The 24,242-nt window shown below is 37.1% G+C and overlaps 1 protein-coding gene across 2 annotated transcripts in view; it reads left to right on the forward strand.

The window, feature by feature from the left end:
• The window catches only part of RIC1 (RIC1 partner of RAB6A GEF complex), an 80,683-nt gene that overhangs the window by 31,621 nt on the left and 24,820 nt on the right, over positions 1 to 24,242 (forward strand). The window contains exons 4-12 of one of the 2 annotated variants that reach the window (XM_077817640.1): positions 6,029 to 6,136; positions 9,862 to 10,004; positions 10,283 to 10,419; positions 14,049 to 14,140; positions 16,906 to 16,994; positions 18,652 to 18,796; positions 19,335 to 19,383; positions 22,082 to 22,234; positions 22,633 to 22,836. In XM_077817640.1, the coding sequence (XP_077673766.1) occupies positions 6,029 to 6,136; positions 9,862 to 10,004; positions 10,283 to 10,419; positions 14,049 to 14,140; positions 16,906 to 16,994; positions 18,652 to 18,796; positions 19,335 to 19,383; positions 22,082 to 22,234; positions 22,633 to 22,836 (1,120 nt within the window). The remainder of the gene's footprint in view (positions 1 to 6,028; positions 6,137 to 9,861; positions 10,005 to 10,282; positions 10,420 to 14,048; positions 14,141 to 16,905; positions 16,995 to 18,651; positions 18,797 to 19,334; positions 19,384 to 22,081; positions 22,235 to 22,632; positions 22,837 to 24,242) is intronic. The other variant, XM_077817641.1, reaches the window with a different exon arrangement.

Consider the following 24,242-nt stretch of genomic DNA (forward strand, 5'->3'; position numbering starts at 1 on the left):
CCTTGTTTACAGGATATACCTGCACCGTTCAGAAACAAAATGGAAACCAAGGTATTGGTCTGGGGAGGACAGTGATGCTGACCTGCAAGAAAGAATGGGGTTGGAGATGGGAAAAGATGAAGACAAGTGTGAGATTTTGGAGAGAAGAGGTGCAGCAATTAAATGGGAATGATCTTTAAACAATTTAGTCATTTTACACCAAGTTAAAGTCTTCACTTAAAATATGAATGTCATAATTTGGAAGGTGCTTCTGTTAGCTCTATAATAACCATGTAGTACTCATGATCTTAGCTGTGCAGTGAAATAGGTGCATCATAGGTGACATGAGATTGAGTTATAAGTAAAATATCTTTAAGGAATTATTCTGTAGTCTGAAATCTTACCAGGATAAGAATTTGTGCCTCTCTTTGATTCTTTATGATGCATTAAAGAAGGCCTGAAAGTTGCAGTTCCCTTCCCCCATTCTTATATTTTACCACAGAAATATGAGGGACATAAAATTTTGTCTTTCTGAGGGCCTTCCTTGAATCACACAGATGTAATGGGAGTATTCTCAGGTCTTCACTTTTAATGATCAGCCATGTTAAATCTTTAACAGACAGGCAGAGGTGTTAATGCCTATTTTCCTTCAGTCTTCAATAAGAGGATAAATTGTGAGCGGATGTTTAACAAGCTTAGCATTAATAAGAAGAGGAAAGGAACACAAGCCAGAATAGGGAAAGAAAAGGCTAAAGAATATTTAGATGAGTTATATTTATTCAAGTTGACAGGGCTTGACAAAATTCAGCCTAGAGTACTTAAGGAACTAGTTGGAGCAGTCTCAGAACCAGTGACAATTATCTTCAAGAGCTCATGGAGTACTAGAGAAGGGCAAACACAATCCTTACCTTTAGAAGGAGGAACAATGAGGACCCAGGGAATTATAAACTAGTCAGCCTAACTTTGATACCTGGAAAGATACTGAAACAAATTATTAAACAATCAGTTTGTAAAAGCTCCTAAAGGATACTAAGTGACACATAATTGCAACATAAATTTGTCAAGAATAAATCAGGCAATACCACCTAATTTCCTTCTTTGACAGGGATGGGGGAAGTGGTAGACATGCTATATCTTTATTTTTAGTGAGGTTTTTGACACGATCCCACATTAAATTCTCATAATAAAACAAGGGAAATGTGATCTAAATGGAATTACAATAAGGTGGGTGCACAGCTGGTTGAAAAATCATACTTAGAGTAGTTATCAATGACTTGTGAGACTGGGAGGGTGAATCTAGTGGGGTCCCTGAGGAGTCTGTCCTGGGTCCAATACTGATCAGTATTTTCATTAATGGAGTGGAGAGAATGCTAATAAAATTTGAAGAGGACACCAAACTGGGAAGGTTTGCAAGCACTTTGGAGGACAGGCTTAGAATTCAGTATAACCTTGGTACATTGGAGAATTGGCCAGTAATCAACAGGATGAAATTCAGTAAAGACAAGTGCAAAGTATTATACTTAGGAAGGAAAAATTGAGTGCACAAATATGAAATGGGGAATAAATGGTTGGGTAGTACTGCAGAAAAGGATCAAGAGGTTATAATGAATCACAAATTGAATATGAGCCAATAGTGTAATGCAGTGGCAAAAAAGGCCCAATATCATTATGGTATGTATTAACATAAGGGTCATATGTAAGACATGAGAAGTAACTGACCCATTCTGTCTGATGTTGGTGAGTCCTTAGCTGGAGTATTGTGTCCAGTTTCAGGCAGTACATTTTAAGACAGATATGGATAAATTAGAAAGAGCCCAGAGGAGACCAACAAAAATGATTTAAAGGTTTAGAAAATCTGACCTATGAGGAAAGATTTAAAAAAAACAAAAAACGAAATTTGGGAATGTCCAGTCTTGGGAAAAGACTGGGATGGGGGAGAGACCTGATAAGTCTTCAAATATGTTAAGAGCAGTTATAAAGAGGATGGTGATCAATTGTTCTTCATGTCCACTGAAGGTAGGGCAAGAAGTAATCTTATTTGCTGCAAAGGAGTTTTAGATTAGATATTAGGAAAAACTATCTAACTATAAGTATACTTAGGTACTTGAATATATTACCAGGGGAGGTTGTGGAATCCCCAGCTTTGGAGGTTTTTAAGAATGGGTTGTCTGGGTTGGTCTAGATATACTTGTTCCTGGCTCAGCTCGGGGGTGGACTCACTAGATGACCTCTGGAGGTCCCTTCTGCTCTTACATTTCTGTGATTCTGTACTTATATTAATTAACTAACAAAACCAAAATCAGAGTTTTAAATAGTGAATAAAACCCAATTTTTATCTCTTAGGTTTCTTTCATGACATCTGACATAATTCTGCCAGGCCTTCAGTCGTCCAGGGCACTAGTCAAGATGTGAATTCCCAGTGGAGAGGAACAAATGGAGAAACCTTTTGGGCCTTCTGCTTACCCTATAAAGAAGCAAAAAACAAAAAAAAACCCCATTAACCTATTTCTTCAGCAAGGGTTTTTTCCCTGTACATTTTAATGCAAGTAGAGTTCTGCAGAAAATGTGTTCATAAGCGCTTAGACATCAAGTTCTTTGGCTTTTGGAAAATGTTTTCATCCCTCTTCAGTGCTTGTATGAAATCATTGCAGTTACTTAGAATTTGAATAGAAGTGCAGTAGCTGCTGATGTGGCAACACAGAAACATTCCTTCCTGCTTCTGTCAGCAACATGCATTCATGGTTTAAAGGTCAAAGTAATTTAAATAGTAAAACCGACTCATGAAAATGTCCGTCATGAACACAGTATACTTCTGGATTTTAATACACCACCTTAAACTGCATTTGTATTACACAAGAAAGAGTATTTATCTTTTAAGACAGAGAATCTGACATGTAAGAATTAGAAAAATGTCTTCAATGAACACAGAAAGAAGAGATTACAATGTTAATTTAAAACATTATAAAATATTGTTGTTGAATTCATCAAACTGCGATCTGTGTGTCCCTTTGTATTTGGATAATAGGAGATGCATTCTATTTGCAAAATTATAATCAGCAGTCAATTAATGAAGTAATTAGTGGTGAATAGAATAGCGGAATTAGTGGTAAATACAGTTCAAAATTATCACTTACCAATGATCACGTATCTTTTTGAAAAAGGTGCTTTGTGGCTTATGAGATTTGTTTGTTTTTCAAAGGAGCTATGTCTGCAAACACCACCTGAGATCTCGTGTTCCTTTTCCAGCAAGCCATGATGTCGTCAGAGTTTTTTCTTTTAATCTGTATCATTTGTATTCTCCTCTAAGAGATCTGCTGTTCTGCAGAAACAATGCATTCATATTAACTGGCTCCAGATGTCAGTGTTTGTATTGTATACTTCTATGGGGGCTGCAAAAGACTTCCTCGCTAAGCAGAGTTAACATTATATAGGTAGAAACTGTGTGTACACTAGCTTTTTCTTGAAATTTCCTCTTTACTATAGTTCAGTGGCTCTCAACCTTTCAGACTATTGTACCCCTTTCTGATTTGTCTTGAATACCCATTACAAAATCAGACATAAAAATACAAAAGAATCACAGCACACTATTACTGAAAAATCACTCACTTCCTCATTTTTACCATATGTCAAGGTTCCTTCCCCACTCTGAACTCTAGGGTACAGATGTGGGGACCTGCATGAAAAACCCCCAAGCTTATTTTTACCAGCTTAGGTTAAAACTTCCTCAAGGTACAAACTATTTTACCTTTTGTCCCTGAACCTTATTGCTGCCACCACCAAGCATCTAACAAATATAACAGGGAAAGAGCGCACTTGGAAACGTCTTTTCCCCCAAAATCCCCCCAAGCTCTACACCCCCTTTCCTGGGGAAGACTTGATTTAAAAAAAAATCCTCACCAAGTTGCATAGGTGAACACAGACCCAAACCCTTGGATCTTAAGAGCAATGAAAAAGCAATCAGGTTCTTAAAAGAAGAATTTTAATTGAAGAAAAAGTAAAAATTTTTTCTGTAAAATCAGGATGGTAAATACCTTACAGGGTAATCAGATTCAAAACATAGAAAATCCCTCTAGGCAAAACCTCAAGTTACAAAAAGACACAAACAGAAATATACATTCCATTCAGCACAACTTATTTTATCAGCCATTTAAACAAAACAGAATCTAATGCATATCTAACTAGATTGCTTATTAACCCTTTACAGGAGTTCTAACCTGCATTCCTGCTCTGGTCCTGGCCAAAAAAAAACAAAACAGAGAACCCTTTGTTCCCCCCCCCCCCCCCCCCGCTTTGAAAATATCTTGTCTCCTTATTGGTCATTTTGGTCAGGTGCCAGTGAGGTTGTCTTAGCTTCTTAACCCTTTACAGGTGAAAGGGTTTTTCCTCTGGCCAGGAGGGATTTAAAGGTGTTTACCCTTTCCTTTATATTTGACACCATATAATTATAAAATAAATCAATTGGAATATAAATATTGAACTTGCATTCCAGTGTATAGTATACAGAGCAGTATAAGCAAGTCATTCTCTGTATAAAACTTTAGCTTGTACCGACTTCACTACTGCTTTTTCTGTAGCCTGTTGTAAAACTAGGCAGATATCTAGATGAGTTGTTGTACCCCCAGGAAGAGCTCTGCATACCCCAGGGGTACGCTAACCCTGGCTGAGAACCAGTGCTGTGCTATAGATGTAGCTTTGCCATTGGAAGACTAATGTAGAGCTGCACTCCTGTGAGTTGACATTACAAGAACAACCAATGGAATGGTAGACAACAGTGAATTATGAGGTGGTCTATGCTGTATTTACTACCTTCATTTGTTAAAACACAGCATAATATTTATAAACAAAAGCTGTGAGGTGAATCTGGTAATCGAGAATGTGGTAATCGAGAGAGTATCGCACCCAAAGGACAACGTTTTCTGCAAAGCTCAAGCAGTGGAGTAAAGTTTAGGCTGTTGTGGTAATGTTAACCTTGTCTGACAAATTTTCTTCCTCTTGTGACTTTTTTCAAACAAACCTGAGGTTATTTTTTGCGTAGAATTTTGTGTTTATGAATCATAACTATATATTTACTTAACACTTAGCCGTACTTGAATTAGTTTCTGTTGTGATAGCGTCACAAAACTCTGGATTTTGGATGGTTTGCAGAAGTGCTCCTGCAACGTAGTAGATCAATATGAAAATTTATAGCATTTTGTGTTGCATTTCATCAGGATTGAGCTGAGGTTTAAAATAACTGCAAGTTTATGGCTAGCAGGGAAGAAGTGGGGATGTGAAACTTGAAAAAAATGTTGAAGTATTTCACGTCTGGAGGGTGCTAGACCTGATGGCCTGCTGTTTAAAGCCGGGGACTGGTAGTTGGACTGCTTTGTTCTCCTAGCTCTGGCACTGACTCATTGTGGGACCTGCATGCTTCACGTTTTCCCATGTGTGAAGGAATAAATGCTTTCCTGCTTCTCATGAGGTGTGATGCAGAATTAATGTTGGGATAAATGCTCTGAAAAGCATTGTTGAAATGCTTGTATCTTGTTTGTTGTATTACAGAGGTTAACACATTGAGACCTGCTAAGTCATTGTTTGCAAAACTGCATTCTTCAGAATCACCATGAGAATTGGAATCTCTTCACCTCTCAGAAAAGATTTAGTAGTAAACTTTATAGAGAAGTTTCGTATGAAAGATACCATTAATTTTTTTAAAATATACCACATTGTGTGTGAGATGAATCAGAATTGACGTATGAACAAAGTGTATGGTCACATACTAATAAACAGCATTCAGACAGGTACTCAGGTTATTAATGAAAATTATCAAAGCTCAAGTATCTCTAATATTCAGGTTGGGCTAGGATCATATGACTAAGAATAAATCTAGTGTGAATGTATCAAAACTGCATTCAAAACATTTATCTTTGCCGGTGTCAGTTATTCTTAAGTAAGCATCTGTAGTTATACCTCAGGAGAAAAAACTGAGTGAGAAATGTGGATCTGTATAATCATTACCACTTGAGACACAAGCAGCTTATTTCAATTTAATGTTTGATTTTTCTTGTAGAGGAAGCCCACATGTGAAAGGGACACCACGTTATAAGGAAGAGCAATGTGCTCCTTCGTTAACTCTAGAGATGAAGAAAGTGCTGGATTTGCAAGCATCTATCACCAGGTGTGGTATATAATCATACATGTGTCTATTTGAGGGGGGGAGGTTGGGGAGAGTGGAACCAGAAAATAGATTAAAAAAAAAAAAAAAATAGATCAAAGAAAGCAAAATCTAAGTTGCTAATTGGTAGTTGGAGGGTAGAAGCTTATTTGCATGAATATTTTGCCTTGGTGCTTGTCTACAGGTCTTGTCTATGGTGTGGATTTTTTGCCCTGGTGTAGCAGCATCAGTACAAACATCTAATATAGGCATCCTGCACAGGTGTAAAAAAATTACTCACACTGCTGCTGCACATCTGCACACCCTTTAGAAACTCTTAGCTATTTTTCAAAATAGCTTTTCTGTATTCTATCTGGCTCATGTAAAATACAGAGTAGTATGGTATATGTAAACGGTGGTACCACTCCTCATACCTACTAAACCTGCTAGAGCAGAGACAAAGGCTGAGTGGAGAACTTGACCTGTGATGTGCAGGGAAAGCTTCCTTCTTCCATTGGTGAGCACACTTCCCTCCCTGCCCCCCCCAAACGCTGAAAGGTACTAGATTGAAGTGTCCACGCTGTGCTCAGCATTAATACAAGATGAAAAACCTATTTCCTGCCCTGAGAGGCTCACAGTCTAAACAAACATCATAAATTTAAGCGCATTGGGTTACTTAGAAAGAAATTCAGTCTGGATTGTTTATAATAGGTGTGACTTTTCTAAAGCTGTAGTACTGTGGGGTAGTGTCTGTGGGTTTTATGGAAGTGATTTTTTTCAGATGGGACTTGAAAGAAAAGAGAATGGTTACATGATTCACAGATGTGCAAAAGGAAGTTCCAAGTGTAGGGATGGCATGGAAGAAGGCACAAAAATGATAAGTGAAAAGATGGAGAGAGGAAATATAAACACAAATCACAGCTGAGTTTTAACTTCCATTTAGCTTCCCCTTTTCGGGGGTGCTTGTGTGTACTTAACTGTATACATAATGTATGCTATATGCATAGTTTTGTAGGAAACCTCTATTTCTGACTCATTCTGCAAATATTTAAGGAACACAAATCAGTGTTAATTTTTACTAAGTTATGAATCGTGTGTTGTGGAATTAAATAGGTAGCTTCAGATGCTTTTTTTAGTTATAGCAAGCAATGGACAGATTTTCTCACATTGTAGCATGAATGGTTTTTACCCTTACCACTTAAAATTCTGTGGGAAATTTTAAAAAATATTTACAGTAGGTGTAAAAATTAATTTTGAACTTTGTATATGTATTACACATTTGAATATAAAACCTACAGTAATTTTGATACAAATGATTATGAACTCAAAAATAGCCTTAGAAGTCAGAATACATTTAGCAAAAGATTATTTCAGTGTCTCCAGTATAAATTGTGTATTGGCTTGTGTGCTTCTATGTAGAATTTGGCACTGGGTTCAGAGGGCATATAAAATATTTTGTTTGGGAGAAAATAAACATCTTCGGAGTGATTCTTTGCCTTTATAAGGTGGAATGATATGTTAATTCCACAATGAGAAGGAATCTTTCCAGGCACCCTCACCTTCTGCAGATTTTAGGACTTCATTTGAGAAAATTAAGTTTCTAGGCTGTTGATAGTGAAACACACATAATCAGAGTATACGCTGATAAAATGTCTTCCTATGTCTGCATGCAAACAGTTCTGTTACATCTGCCTCAGAGCTTTGCAACTCTGAAGCAGAGTGCAAACTGGTCAGAGTTTTGTTAGTTTTAGCTGCTGCCATTCGATATCCTGTGAGCAGCAGTGAATTTGAAAAGAATCAAGTCACCTTCACTTGGCTGGAGTGTAAGAAAACAGAGCAGTAGCAGAAAAGAGAACCATTCAGTGTATGGGAGGCTAGGAATGGAGGCTGAGAGATGTAGGGTAGCACATACCCTTTTGCCCACCTTTGTAGAAAGCCAGGAGGTTCTGGATGCAGGGAGGGATGGGCACTCAGCTTTGTCAAACACCTACAAGTGCCTAAATAGTCCATGGGCAGCATCTTGGGTCAGAATCCTGGTATTATCTCTTTTCCCAGCAGGAGATTTCTCATTGAATGGGTGTTCGATGTGGGTAAGAGCACCCCTCCAGATTTTTGTGATCTTTTGCATCGTAGCCTCTTGCTATTTAGGTGTCTGGTAAAATTCCTAAATCCTTGTGGAAGGGGGATGAAAATTAAGGGGTTTACATTGGTAGAAGAATGAGAAGGTTGTAGAGGAAATACAAGATTGAGGGAGATGGGGAGAGAATATAGGTAGGAGATAGGATACATGATTTTGGGAGGTAGATTCATAGATATTTAGGTCAAAAGGGACCGTTATGATCATGTAGTCTGGCCTCCTGCACAACGCAGGCCACAGAATTTCACCCACCACTCCTAGAGTGATAGGGAGTGAGAAAAGGAGAAGAAAAAAACACTGAAAATAACTTGGGGAGGGGTAGAAAGAGACCATGTTCTGCTATAGGAAAGAAACTGAACTGAAGCCAGACAAGCAAAGAAAGTGTAACAGAAGTTACCTTTTCTTTTTAAATGAAGTGAAAATTCAGTACCGTGTGTAATACAGCATACAGGTCTTAGCCATTTTAAATTGTAGGGAGCCTGGCTTTTGGGAATGGTTTAGCAACAACAGATATTTTTCACTCTGGCCACTAGGTATAGGTCTCAGATTAGCAGCTGTCACATAAAGCCTTAATAAGATAAACACCTCTTCAAACAGAAATTAATTCAGGGAAGTCCTAGGGCCTTTGTTATACAGGAGCTCAGACAAGATGATCACAGTGGTCCCTTCTGGTTTTATAATTATGAATATCACTAATCTGGTATTAAGTAATTGTTACTTTCAATAATTTTACGGGTTTCAGAGTAACAGCCGTGTTAGTCTGTATTTGCAAAAAGAAAAGGAGTACTTGTGGCACCTTAGAGACTAACCAATTTATTTGAGCATAAGCTTTCGTGAGCTACAGCTCACTTCATCGGATGCATACCGTGGAAAGTAAAGAAGACGTTTTTATACGCACAAACCATGAAAAAATGGGTGATTATCACTACAAAAGGTTTTCTCTCCCCACACCCCACTCTCCTGCTGGTAATAGCTTATGTAAAGTGATCACTCTCCTTACAATGCATATGATAATCAAGGTGGGCCATTTCCAGGTTATCATACACATTGTAAGGAGAGTGATCACTTTACATAAGCTATTACCAGCAGGAGAGTGGGGTGGGGGGAGAGAAAACCTTTTGTAGTGATGATCACCCATTTTTTCATGGTTTGTGCGTATAAAAACGTCTTCTGTACTTTCCACGTATGCATCCGATGAAGTGAGGTGTAGCTCCCGAAAGCTTATGCTCAGATAAATTGGTTAGTCTCTAAGGTGCCACAAGTACTCCTTTTTCTTTTTGCAAATAATTTTACACATTTTTCACTTTCGCAAAAAGAAAAGTCTTCATCAGGGGTTCAGATATCAGTAGCACTGTTAATTTATCCATTCAGTGTTCATGAACAACTCTGAATTCTTGGAGAAGTGGAAACACTGCTGATATTTTATTAGTTCAATATCTTGATAAACTTTTTAACTGCATACTACATCTTCCACAGAGTAACTTACTTGAGTAACTGCTTCCAGACATCTGTTATCTACAGTGTTATAAAATAGTGTTTTTGTTACATGAATAGTCCTCAGAGTTTGGTTTAGACAACACATCTCTGGAGAGTAACCATTGCTTTTCCTCAGTTTGCAGTCCATGCTGGAGGATCTACTGGTTGCTACTGCTGATGGATTGCTCCATCTTATTCACTGGGATGGCATGACAAATGGAAGGAAGGCCATCAACCTATCTACAGTACCATTTTCTGTAGACCTGCAGTCTTCTCGAGGTACTTTACCATCCCCGTCCCCATCCCCTGTTTATTGGTTAGATAATATGGAAAAAATACCTTCTACGCCAAAAATCTAAGTCTGATATCTTTTTCTGCTCTAACAACTGAAGAGGAGAGAAGTTTTTTGTTTTTTTTTCCCCTTTGCTAAATATAGACAATCTAGCCTATTGTACTGAGATCCTATTATGCACAGAGAGAATACTTCAAAGATTGTAAACTCTGGCTAGCAATATGATTGTGATGACGATTCTTAACAATTGCTCTTGTTTCATCAGTAGGTTCATTCTTGGGTTTTGAAGATATACACATTAAAGATATGGAATATTGTGCCACACTTGATGGGTTTGCTGCTGTTTTTAATGATGGCAGAGTTGGTTTCATTACACCAGTATCAAGTAGATTCACTGCTGAGGTACGGTTTACTTACTGCTTTTATGACACATATTTTTTCTTTGTAACAGTTTCAGTCTTTGTGACTATTCATTTTTCCCCTGTCTCTTGACGTTCATTTTTCATTTTTAAATGAGTTCTTTACGTTCCTCTGAATTCTTCAATATTAGTTGTAGAGCCACTTCCACTAACATAGCTAGTAATATGGACAAATAAAACTACTGTAGTCCATAAAAATCACTTGAATTAATAATTATTTTTAGGGCAGGAAGTGTGGCCTTGTGGAAAAGCACAGGACAGGATGCTAAGAGATCTGGGGGCAGATAGAGAACAGGTGAAAATTGTCATATTTCTCTTTAAGTCGATGGAACTGTTACAATTTATAACAGCTCAAGATCGGTCCCTTTGTTTATGTTCCCAGTTCTGGGGTTTTATTCCTGTTTCTGCCACTGGTTTCCTGTTACCAGCTATAAACAGAGAATAATAAAAGGGGTGATTTTCCCAGCTGTGCAATACCTCAGAGGTGGTATTGTGCCTAATCATTGATTTAAGTGCTTTGAGAGGTGCCTATCACTTTTTTATAGATATGATTTCTAATGTTTCTATTAGAGAATTATGGTCTCTTCTGAGATGTCTTCTTCACTTTTAATTTAACCTATAAACTACCAATACAGGGGAAAATAATTATTTTCCTTTACATTCAGGTATTTAGGGGCTTTTTACCTATATTCAATAATATATTCAACTTTTTTATTGTTAGATTTCTTTACTTGACTTTTTTATTCTCTACAAAAGGCTTTTTCAGCTTCCTGGATTTTATATAGCTTACATTTTTAGTATTACCTAGATCCATCAGTTTCAGCTTGGATTTGGTAATGCTTTTTATTTGCTTGAGTCCTTTTTTGGTACATTCTACTTATTTTTCTGTAGTGCCATAAAAGCACATGATTTACGATAAATGTTACAAACCTGTTTTACTTTGCTTAACCAGAACTCTCATTAAATTAAAGCCCATAACCCAAAAATTTCACAGGCATTTTTACATTTCGTGGCCCTAACTAAATTTTACACCAACCCTACTGTCAAAGTTCCTTCCCCACTCTGAACTCTAGGGTACCGATGTGGGGACCTGCATGAGAAACTCCCTAAGCTTATTTTTACCAGCTTAGGTTAAAACTTCCCCAAGGTACACACTATTTTACCTTTTGCCACTGAGCGTCTAATAAATATATAACAGGGAAAGAGCCCGCTTGGAAACATCTTTCCCCCCGAAAATCCTCCCAAACCCTACACCCCCTTTCCTGGGGAAGGCTTGATAAAAGTCCTCACCAATTTGCATAGGTGAACACAGACCCAAACCCTTGGATCTTAAGAAGAATGAAAAAGCAATCAGGTTCTTAAAAGAAGAATTTTAATTAAAGAAAAAGTAAAAGAATCACCTCCGTAAAATCAGGATGGTAAATACCTTACAGGATAATAGATTCAAAACATAGAGAATCCCTCTAGGCAAAACCTTAAGTTACGAAAAGACACAAAAACCGGAATATACATTCCATTCAGCACAACTTATTTTATCAGCCATTTAAACAAAACAGAATCTTACGCATATCTAACTAGATTGCTTATTAACCCTTTACAGGAGTTCTGACCTGCATTCCTGCTCTGGTCCGGGCAAAAACAACACACAGACAGAGAGAACCCTTTGCTCCCCCGCCCTCCCCTCCAGCTTTGAAAGTATCTTGTCTCCTCATTGGTCATTTTGGTCAGGTGCCAGTGAAGTTATCTTTAGCTTCTTAACCCTTTACAGGTGAACAGGTTTTTTCCTCTGGCCAGGAGGGATTTAAAAGTGGTTAGCCTTCCCTTTATATTTATGACACCTACAAAAATGGAGAATGTCGTCTGTTTTTGAGGCAAACTGCACTTGTTACATGTGTGATGGGTTGGATCACAGAAACCCCCTTGAACTGCCAACTGATGTGCCAAGACGACTTCTGCCCCTGCTTTCCCTGCCAACTTGAGACTCCAGCTCCCTGTCTTGCTGAGCCAGACACGCCAGTCTGCTCCAACACAGACTCAAGGTCTGAACCACATGCCCCAAAGCTGTAGACTTAGCTGAAAGCAACTTAAGAAGTGTTCCTGCCTTTAACACTCAGATGCTTAACTCCCAATGGGGTCCAAACCCTAAATAAATCAGTTTTACCCTCTATAAAGCTTAAACATGGTAAACTTATAAATTGTTCGCCCTCTATAACACTGATAGAGATGCACAGCTGTCCATCCTCCCCCCCTCCTCCCCCATTAATACATACTCTGGGTTAATAAGTAAAAAGTGATTATATTAAATACAGAAAGTAGGATTTATGTTGTTCCAGGGAGTAACAGACGGAACAAAGTGAATTACCAAGCAAAATAAAATAAAACACACAAGTCTAAGTCTAGTACAGTAATAAAACTGAATACAGATAAAATCTCACCCTCAGAGATGTTTCAATAAGTTTCTTTCACAGACTGAATGCCTTCCTGGTCTGGGCACAATCCTTTCCCCTAGTACAGTCCTTGTTCCTTGCTCAGGTGGTAGCTAGGGGATTTTTCATGATGGCCATCCCTTTGTTCTGTTCCACCCACTTATATATCTTTTGCATAAGGCGGAAATCCTTTGTCCCTCTGGGTTCCCACCCTCCTTCTCAGTGAAAAAGCACCAGGTTAAAGATGGATTCCAGTTTAGGTGACATGATCACATCTACAGGTAATTGTCCTGGTTTATGGGAGCCATTAAGATTCCAAACCACCATTAGTGGCCCACACTTTGCATAATTACAGTAGGCCCTCAAAGTTATATTTTATATTTCTAGTTTTAGATACAAGAACGATACATTCATACAAATAGGATGAACACATTCAGTAAATTATAAGCTTTGTAATGATACCTTACAAGAGACCTTTTGCATGAAGCATATTCCAGTTACATTATATTCACACTCATTAACATTTTTTATAAAATCATATAGAGTGCAATGACACAACGTGGTTTTATAATTTGTGATTCCTGTAATTTAAAATAAAAACTTTTAGAACGTACCATCAGTGCCTTCAAAAATAATCTGGACTCTTCCATTATAGAAGTGTGATTCTATTTTACTAACAGCTGTGGTAAAATAATAGAGATCTGACTTGGGATTTCTGTGTCAACATCCTCATTTTCTGAAGTGTCTGAATGCCTCCATTAAAATATGGAGACCAACATTTTAAAAAATGTTACAAAACATTCTGTGTCTCAAGTGGTGAAACTCAGAAACTAACAAGAGTGATGGCTCAGTATGTACTGTTCTTTTGCTATATTTAAAAGAAAGACAGATATGCTTTGCTTCAGGCTATCAAGATATAGCATACACTTGAAAAGAAATTTATCTGAACATAATTTTTATCTTGAAAAAGAGGGGACATCTTAAAATTTTTTAAAATGTAGGTTTTAATTCCTCTTGGCCCAGTACAGCAGTCCCTCCTTCACTCTGAGCACCCCTGGTCACATTGGTCACATCTGTGAATTCTGTGTATGGAGGGATGCAGGTTGGGCCCACTTAGATGAATTAATGTGCTGCCTAAATAACATCTTGAAGCCTTCTTTTTTTTTTTTCCCCATTCCCCTTGCAGCAGCTCCGTGGTGTTTGGGCACAAGATGTTTTTGATGGAACTTGTGTGGCAGTAAATAACAAATACAGATTAATGGCATTTGGATGTGCCAAGTAAGTTCTATATTGCTACTCCAAAGGTCTGATGGGAAAGGTTTGGGGTTTTTTAATGAAACACAGAATATAGAGTTGCTTTGCTGGAACTTGTAAACTAATGAATAGGTGTTCCATTGTAGGTGGAACTTTTGCTCTGGCTTGTAAGGAAATTTCAAAATGTCTTAAATTGCAATATAATGAAGCAGTTCCCCACAAGTGAAGTATTTTTGCTAATTTTTTTCTATAATAAAAATGAAGCTGTAAGCTTACAGGAGGATACCGGGGCATGTTACAAAGTAAACTCTGAAATATAAATACCCCACAGTGATACAGACTAAATATGGGAAATGCTACTGGTTATGGTATTTCTTTAATGTAATATGCTATATAAATGTTTAAATTGAATTCTTGTCACTTTGGGTGAGACACCAGGGTTCTCCATTTTCTCTGTTCTTACTCTGTCCTCAGAAAATTGTTGTCCTGAGTTGTCGCTAGTCAGAGCTGCCCTTAGGATTTTTTGAGTGGCATGGCATGTTTTTATAACAGAGTGCACTGTGACTATTGCTTTCTCCCTGCATCTTAAGAGCAAACATATTTTTACCAATAAAGTTTTTGAAGATAAAAATAGTACCTCATATTTCTGGGATGAGATTTTTTTTCTTTTATTTAAATGACTGAATTGCCTGTTTTGCTTTTTTAACCTTTGGCTGCTACAGTTAAATAAGCAGTTTTGTGTAGTTGTAGAAAATTTAAGCTAGTTATGGCTTAAAAAAATTATAAGCAATGATGGGATCTCACTTTTGTTACTAACAATGGAAATACAAATATACAAGTGAAAGCTATTTAGAGAATTTCTCCAACCTGATTTATTTTTTAGCCTTGTGGCCTGTACTGCTAAAACTTGAAACAGAATATCAATGTAATAATGTGAAGACAAGGTTTAGAGGGGACAATAAGGACTTTATACCATTTTTTTTAACATCCAACGATTCATTTTCATTGTTCCCCCCCCCCCCCAACTAGAAAAACACCATGGAAAGCGATATAGTGTACCATTTTTCTTCTGATCTTGTTAGATGCCCAGCATCCTGGACTGCCACTGAAGTGCTCAATTTTACATATAATAGGATAGTTTCAGTACAGTTGGTGTGTCTGTTATTTTTCTCCCAGTAAATATTGAATCATTTTGAAAAGTACACCACTATAAAGAGCCGTAGAGAGACTTATTCCAACTGGCAGCTTCTTTGAGCGAAGGAAGTGTCTTCACTAATGTGGTTCTTGTTTCTGGTATTTTTTTTTTTTAGATTATTTTAGTTTACATTTTTATATGGCTTACTATAAATACATTACTTCCTTTGAGGCAACTACCACAGAGTAACACTCTGAGCTGTGCAGCTAATGGACACTAGGATGTACATGCGGATTTGCTCTCGACAAACACTCCGAGATGAAACCGTATGAACCTTTTTCCATCACATCTGAACTCCTGTTTTGATGCTTTTTTTAACCAATATTAAACAATGCTCTTTAAAACGAAAGGGGTTTTGCCACTCCTGTAGTTTTCCTACCATTTATAGACATTTGTCTATTTTCTTTCTTCTATACTTATCCTACAAACTGTTGCATTTATAAGTGTGTGAGGGAAGAGGAGAAGTCACTGACAGTGAACTAGCAGTTGAACTCTGATGTTTGAAACTGCCACTTTGATCCCACTTCATTTCCAATTTTAAAACTTTTTAAATAAGTTTCAGGAGCAGGCTTCCCAATCTCAAACTAACAGGGTTGGTTTGGAATGAGATAGCCCTACCCATTTTAAAAAGGGGCAACACATGACTAGAGAACACACATTACTGCTACTATTGACAGAATACTCAGTTCTATAGTATAGAATGTAAGCTGGGAAGAGATACTTAGCAAATTTGCTAGGTGACTGGGCATCTTTTTTCACTGAAAAGCTGAAGATATAGAAACTCTGTTTTGCTAAACTGCTGTCTCGTCCCTCTGTTTCAGTTCTCCTTGTAGGCTATTAATTTGTCTCACCCATGGGGTAGCTATTTTCAGAGCAGATTATAAGAATTTGGGCCATCTGTGTTTTAGTCTTCCAGTTATCTGTCTGCTTTTGGGCATATATTTAATTAAATACTGTTGTATTCTTTTATTTCTACTCCTTCTTACGATTTTGTACTTATTTTTTATTTTATTTTTGAATAATAAAGCACCCTTTATTTGCCATAGGGGGTAGTACAAAACAGACTTCTGGCAACACAATAAATAGTGCATTAAATCCAAAGGTCTTCCATGGGGATTATTATGGACTTGGAATCCATGTAAACATTTACAACATATAGAATGCTTTTATTGATCCAAATAGTATTCATTGCAGTGGTAGTTTCATAAATCTGTCTTGTTTTAAATGTTAACTGACAGTGTATCAGTCTCCAGTCTTCAAGATAAATTTTAATTCTAAATATCAAGAATTTTTAGTATTAACAAACATTAATCTTTTACTAGTTTAATATCCATTTAAAAATCTCTCATGTTTAATTGTATAATTTTTGCTTTGTGATAAGAATTTAATCTATTAAATACAACGTAAACTTGAAATTGCCTTTTTATAATCTTTTAAGTACATTGGTGTTTAGGAATTATGACTCAGGCACTTCTGTGAACTGAGGACCCCTTTTATACAACCTATATACCAGTTTTTATGTTGTAAAAGTGTTGTAAGAGTTACTTAGTTTTTTGAAAGTGCTTGAGCATAAAGTGTGTCTCATCTCTTCCAGCGGCTCTGTGCAAGTTTACACAATAGATAACTCCACAGGAGCCATGCAGTTGTCTCATAAATTGGAGCTGACACCAAAACAATATCCTGGTGAGTTCTCATATACTAACTTTCTTACCAGAGTTTGCAGTTGTGTTTTATGAAGATCGTGCTGATTCTATGGAATATGTTAAATGGTGTGTTGAGTGTCATGATGTTTCTTGTAAATATTCTGAAAACACAACTTGATGCCCGTTAATAATTTTAACGATCTTTATGCTGTGATTTCCAAACACACACAATTTAAAATAGAACATTGATTTTTGGCACAGTGATCTGAAAAAAACCCTCATTTTGTTCTTGCATGTTTTGAATCTATACATTATTGCATTTTTCAGGAATTAAAGAATATTTCCTATACCATCCAATGCTAGTAAACATCTGTTTGTTGTTTACAGTAACAAGTGGTTTTCTTAGTATGCTTTTACTTCTGTGTGCTTACATTGGTCTCCTGGGTGCTTTTAATTGACTGATTTGGATATAGGTGTCTTGTGAAATAAGTCAGAAGTTTGCAAATGAGGTGTGGATTTCTTATTTAATAGCTTACTTTAGTAAAATTTAGATAGGAATGCTTTAGTGCTTTCCTTTAAAAGGTGTAAAGTACCAAGGTTTACATATTACTTTCTTCTTAGGTTTTAAGTCCCTCTGCTGGCCAAGTGAGAAATAACACTGGACTCATTGTAGTAGAAAAGTTACTTTCTGTTCTTAGGTCTTCCTTAATTCTTCCCTATGGATCCTCTGTACAGCAGCGCAAGGTGCACTGGCTACGTGGTACACAGCCTGAACAATACCAAACTCTAGTCTTGCTTGACCAGTGTATTTGGATGCTGATTTTGAATACGGGAATCAAACTTCCTTTCCCTCTTTCTCCTTTGATATAAATGCAGAACAAAATCCTCTTTTCCATTGCTACTCTGATATATTGTAAGCGGGGCATGAAGTACTTTTCGTCAAAATGCATAGTGAGTAAATCAAGTGGTAAGAATTTGCATAGTGGACTCAAGAGAATTCACAACATTTCTATGTAGTTCTATAGAAAATCTTACAGGATCTCCCAAATTCTAGCAAAAAATGCGGTAGGAGTCCAGTACACTTCAGTTGACTGCTCTGTGGTAATACTTGAACATTAGACACTAATTTTCCTCACAGTAGACCTAATAAATATGAACGGACCTGGGGGTGAGGGATAGATGAAGAGGTAAATATGCATGCCTTATGTTGAAGAGCACATTTGTACCGGTCCTAGTACAAATGTTTCAAGAACATGTCATCCATGTGAAGATATGAACCTTGTAATACTGCCATGGTCAGGATGATCTAATGAGTTAAGTACTGATTGTATAAGCTAAAGATGCCTAAGGGCAGCTGTAAGCTTAGCTTCCCAAGATATTTTTGTCAGAATGTAGGGAACTATATATATATTCCTTTGGGGGTAGGTGTATTCCCACCCCTCATGTACTTCAATAGAACTCCCATGATTTTGATCAAATTTTGGGGAAGAATTCATATTGTGTTCTTCATACCAGCTTTTTCATTCCTTTTAACACACTGAGATTTGTGAAGCAGAAAAAGATTCTAACTCAGCAGATCAAAAAAATAGCACAGCATTCTTGTATTTAATACAAATCTGTGTGCACAACATGGTGAAAGCAGCTAAATCATTATTTTGATGCTTTTCATGTATGTTTTCCTGTCTGTTTATTAACAGATATTTGGAACAAAACAGGACCTGTAAAACTGATGAGATGGTCTCCTGATAACTGTGTTGTTATGGTTACCTGGGAATGTGGAGGCTTGTCCTTATGGAGTGTTTTTGGTGCCCAGCTTATCTGTACTTTGGGAGGAGATTTTGCGTGAGTAAATATTAGCTAGGTACAAGAATGATGTACCTTGACAAAAAAAATCTCTGCATTCTTTTGTATTTGACTTCTCAGTCACTGGACAATTCTTTAAGTGATCAATTAGTAGTTTTAGATCATTTTCTCAAGCTATTTTTGCTTCCCTAGAGGCCAGAAAATACTGACACAATTTAAGCAAGGAGGAAGGTTTGAAAATAACAGTACTGCCTTTTTTGAGGTAGTCTTTGTCACCAGCAAAGCTCATCACCCTGAAGAGAAACTATAAGGAAAATAGTAAAAAAGTCCCCTTTACTTTCTGTAAATGGCATGCTACATGTTAATAGCATCCACAAAAGCATGAACTTAGAGAGCTCTTGCATTACAAACAAGTGGCAGTGGCTTTGCATGTAAGCCATAGCATGAATCAAATAAATGGTACGGCTTGAGCCGTGAGTAAAAATATAAATACTAAGACAGTGCTGACATAGCAAGATTTTTTTTTTTACTGTGAATCAATTTAGTTTCAAGTCAATCTTATTGTGTTCTATTTTAGTTATCGGTCTGATGGTACCAAAAAAGACCCTCTAAAAATCAGTTCTATGGTAAGTACAATTGTAAATAGCAATACAGTAAGAAGTCTAGCTGAGTCTCATTTATGTACTTTTGATTAGAAAAAAATTCAGGTAACCTAAACTGTTTTTTCAGTAAATGTAACAAGTAGCTATACTGTTTTTGTTTTTTTTTTGTTTTTTTTAAAATAAAAACAAACACACACAACCCAAAAAACACACACAACTGTTCAGTTTGTCTTAAACTAATTACTGGGCTATTTTTGGTATGCATGCTTAACCATAAGGGGAAGGCTTTCTTTTGGTATTGCTCTTAAAATTAAGGATGAGTAAGATAACTGGATGAGCTCTGTAGCTTAACTTTTCTATTTCATGCAACTTGGAACAATAAATAAGCCTCTCTAGTCAGAATACGTTAAGACTGAAAACTTCATGGCCATAACTTTAATTTTTCTGTTAAAGCTCTTTACAAAACTATCTGTGGTAACTTCTGTAGTTTTAATTTCTGTTTGTGTTAAACAAGAGCAGTTAAAATAATTCTTGATGTATTTGTATTGTGAATTGGTCTGAAATTCTGTCAGTCTGAGTCAAACATTTGTGAAAAGAAAAGAGCTGATGAAATAGCAAGGCTCCTCTCCACTAACTGTGGAACATCTTGTACAGTTTAACTGAAATATTGAGTTATGTTTAAAGTCTTAACACCATCAAAATTCATATCCCTTTTTGTATGTAACTTTGGAATATGTACCACAAAATGGTTGGGGAGGAGGATGACTGGCGGCTGGGGCAGGTCACTTAGCCTCTCTCCGCCTCATTCCCATCTATAAAATGGGAGTCCTAGAGAGGAGACCAGCACCATAAGGATGAAAATTGCCCATTGAAAATTCATAAAAATGCCATCCCTACAACTGAGTTGGGATATGGGATATGTGCAGACATCACAAAATGGTATAAACGTCTATATACTGTTAGGAGGAGATGACATACTAGCTGGGTTTTCTGAAAGTCTAGGGTGAAATCCTGAAGTCAGTGGGAGTTTTGTCATTGACTCCGGTGGGTCCAAGTTTTTATCGTTAGTTTTACGATAGCTTTTATTAGGGATTTAAACCAGTGGGCTAAACAGGGTGGGGTTTTTTTTGTTTTGTTTTTGCCTATGAAGCCTTTAACATGTGGACTTCTTTAATAATTTGTTTTCTATTTAGCAGATGTTACATATATACTTGTTCTTTGAAGTTCTAACTACAGCTTACTATTCATATTTATGAAATAGGAATATAGAACTTAGACACGGAAAAGATCTATACATCTGAGTCCATCCCCTGTCAATGGAGGAGGTGATCCACTGACAAAGATCAGATCGCATCTATATATTTTAGAATTCAAAATAATAAATCTTGAAAATGCATTGCTTCAAAAGGACCTAACATAACTGGTGCCTAAGAGGCCATTCAGAGCAAAGGGGCATTCTGTTTATAGTGCTTAGACAGACTTTTGCAGACTATTGGTTAAGCTAAGTGGGATAAAGATGCTTATGCAAGAGATACTTTCTGTTAATTTTAATATTGGTACCATTTTTGGCAAGGTGCCCGTTTTTAAAAAAAGCATTTCAGAGTTTGAGAGTAGTTAAAGTAGAGATAAACATTTGTTTCTCCAAAAGTACCTACTTGTAACAGGTTTCCAGTCTTGGTTTTGTGCTTCCTAGCATGACACAAGCAGGAAAACACCCACTGCTCAGTCTTAAAGCCACTGGGTCCAGCAGGTTTTTTCATGCACCATCTCTGTAGTGAAACCATAGCAGCTCTTAGCACTGCCAACTAAGTGTTCCTTTGTTACTGCTGATAATGGGAGATCTTCCATTGGTTGATTGCTGTGATGTGCCTTCTGTTTAGGCACATGTTTACTAAATAACTTGGGCAACGAAAATGTCCAGTCTTCTGTATAGTCTTTCTACTGTCTCCTGCAGTACATTTGAAGTCGGCATATATTTTAAATGTAAATAACTAGCATTAATGCACCATTGAGGTTGAGAAATCAAACACAAGAGCCTGGAAACAATAAAGAAAGATTGCTCTGCAAACATTAATCACTGTCTGTATTATATATGCTTTATCATAAAGATCGAGAGATAGGTGGTTTACTTTTAACAAAAAAACACCCAAAATCAAATGCTGGTGGTGACTGTCCAGTTATTGACCTTGAGTCATGGTATGTTCCTATGCTGTCTGCTTTTCACTTGCCTCTTGCAGTACCCTTTTTTTAATCTTTACTTTTCTAGAAGTGCTTTTAGTGCTTTTGAAAGGCTTGATCTGCTACAACTAATACTGTGTACAAAATAAAATTACTTACCTATGAATATATAATTCATATTCACAGGAATAAGTTTAACAAATCATTCACCTACATATTCCTCTTAAAGTTATAATTTATGGGTGCTTTAATCTTTTTAATTTTTTCAAATTCTATATTTTCTAGCTTTTGCATAGAGAAGAATTTAAACTGGGCACTAAAGTGTCTTCCCTGCCAGGAGTGGCTATTATATATCTGCTGGAGCAGCTGACTTGAAAACTGCAAGCTATGGGAGTTCCCTGCCAGTCTTATGGCTGGCCCAAGACCCTGAGCCCAAAAGGGGTGATCCTCTATAAAGAGAGTTCCTGTATGTTTTTTGTTTTTCTGACTGTCTAAATCAATTAAGTGATTTTTTTTTTATTTTTTTTGTTCTGCATGTGTTCAGAGCTGGGGTTCAGAAGGCTATCACCTATGGGTGATCGATGGGAATTGTTCTCTGAATGCAGGGTGTGATATAGATACCAAGAATGAAGCTCATCAGCTTGGTATTCTGCAATTTCAGTTCATCAAGAGTGCACTCACTGCTAACACTTGCATGGTACGTGTTCATAGATAGATCTTACTATTTTAGAGATTATTAGATTAGAGATTCTCAGTTTTCAGAGAACCTTTTTTTGTGTTCCTTCCTTTATCAAGTGAAGTCTGATGTGTTTTCCAATAATTAAATTGTCGTGTTTATGTATGTTTCTCTTAAGTGCATCTTTCTAATTAAGCAAAATCTCCTTGTCAAATAGGAGATATTTTGAAAATACTGCTGTATATGATCATCCACTCTTTGGTATCTCTGCAGTATGTTGGTGCTTCAAAGATGGAAAAACTGCCTTAAATCGTATTTTTGTGCTGACTGTTGAAGTTGAATTCTGCAAAATGAAGTGTTTTGTGTTTGTTTTATTTTCTGTACAGTAACGTCCTTTATTTATCTTTTTTTAAATATAGAGTAACCAGGAGCAGGTCCTCCTGCAAGGAGAAGATCGCTTGTATTTGAACTGTGGGGATGCAACACAGGCCCAGAATCCCAGAAGTGCTTCAGCACACTCTGATCATAAGCCCATCAGGGAAAGAGGCCCATTTTTGGAGGGCAGTTTAGATTCTCAGGGTTTAAGCACTTTATTAGGACACAGGCATTGGCATGTTGTACAGGTAATTCTCCATTTGTTACTCAAATAGTATTTTTGCACTTACTTCCTATCACCTGAACCTGGTGGTGTCTGTTTTTCTTTTTATCCCTTCTGCAAGTATTGTATTTGTTTCATATGGTGTGAAATCTCTGTGCCCTCCTGTTTCCTATTGCTTGCTCCCATGGTACAGCTTGTTGTTCCCTGAGGGCCAAAAGAATTCCGGCTGTCCTTTTTTCCTCCAGCTGTGGATTCGTATCCTAGACAGTCAAGGGATTAATAGGGCTAAATGCCTTTTTCTAACCTCATGAGAGAGAGCAAGAGAGCTATTTTTTTCCCATGTACAAATTTTTGCCTCCGGCCGGAAGGAGCATTCACGATGTTGGAGGTATGAAATACTCTGTAGAATATATGAAGTTTCTAATGGCCATGTAGACTATTTAAAGATTTGTCTATTGCAGACAACTTCAGGGTTTTGGCAATACATGCAAGCTGTTTGTTTAGATGAGGAGATGAAACCGCTTTATAGTATCATATCTTGCAAGAAGGTGGTGTTTCCAGAAGGTGTTAAGTCCAAAGCCATCATGCTTACTCATTCCAGCAGTAAGGAACAATGTATATAATTTTGAATCCATAATTTTAGACAAAGTTTCCTGCCTACATATCTGCTTTATGGATTTCACTAAAACTGAGGATGACACTTGAGTAAAACTGACATCAGGATTTAACTTATTGTACGTGCAGCGTATGCATCAGCATGATTATACCAGGCTCCAGGTGCTGTCAAACCTTAGAGCTCCGTATACCGGCATTAGCCCTAGTATTTTTTCATGTGCCATTTTGTATACTATCTTTATGAAAGTTTTTGATGCAGTACTTTCCACAGATTAGAGCATAGGTCTGATTTTAAAAAAAGCCTTTGTACCCCTCACATCTTTCCTGGCTTTTTGGCTTTTTTTGATTAATTACAGTCGTTAACCCATGATATTTTACAAACTGATGCCTTTTAAAACAAATCTACAGAACCTGGAGAATATTTTTTATGTGGCTTTCTAATCTGACTCTAATTTAGAATGTATCTGCTTGCCTTTAATGAAAACTACCTCATCTAGGCAAGCAGCTTCATTTGAATTATGGTGGATGATGGTTTAGTTGCTCATATGATATGTGCAGTAGCGCCAGTCACTGTCCTAACAGACTTTGCACAGAGGAATTTGGACCCACCTTTTCTTCTGTTTCTCCATTGCACTCAAAAATGAAAAGGAATGTTACACAGGAGAAGAACTGTAGAATAAATACCAGTCTAGGCTGAGATCTGTTTGATAGGCCTTTACACACAGGTGATGGTAGGAATTCTCAGACAACTGCTGTCTTTATACCCCATTGTCCTACTTTATATGCTGAGGCATAACTGCCAGTTGGTAATGAGTA

The sequence above is a fragment of the Eretmochelys imbricata genome, chromosome 5 (genome assembly GCF_965152235.1).
Source record: "Eretmochelys imbricata isolate rEreImb1 chromosome 5, rEreImb1.hap1, whole genome shotgun sequence".
NCBI classification, from domain to species: Eukaryota; Metazoa; Chordata; order Testudines; family Cheloniidae; genus Eretmochelys; species Eretmochelys imbricata.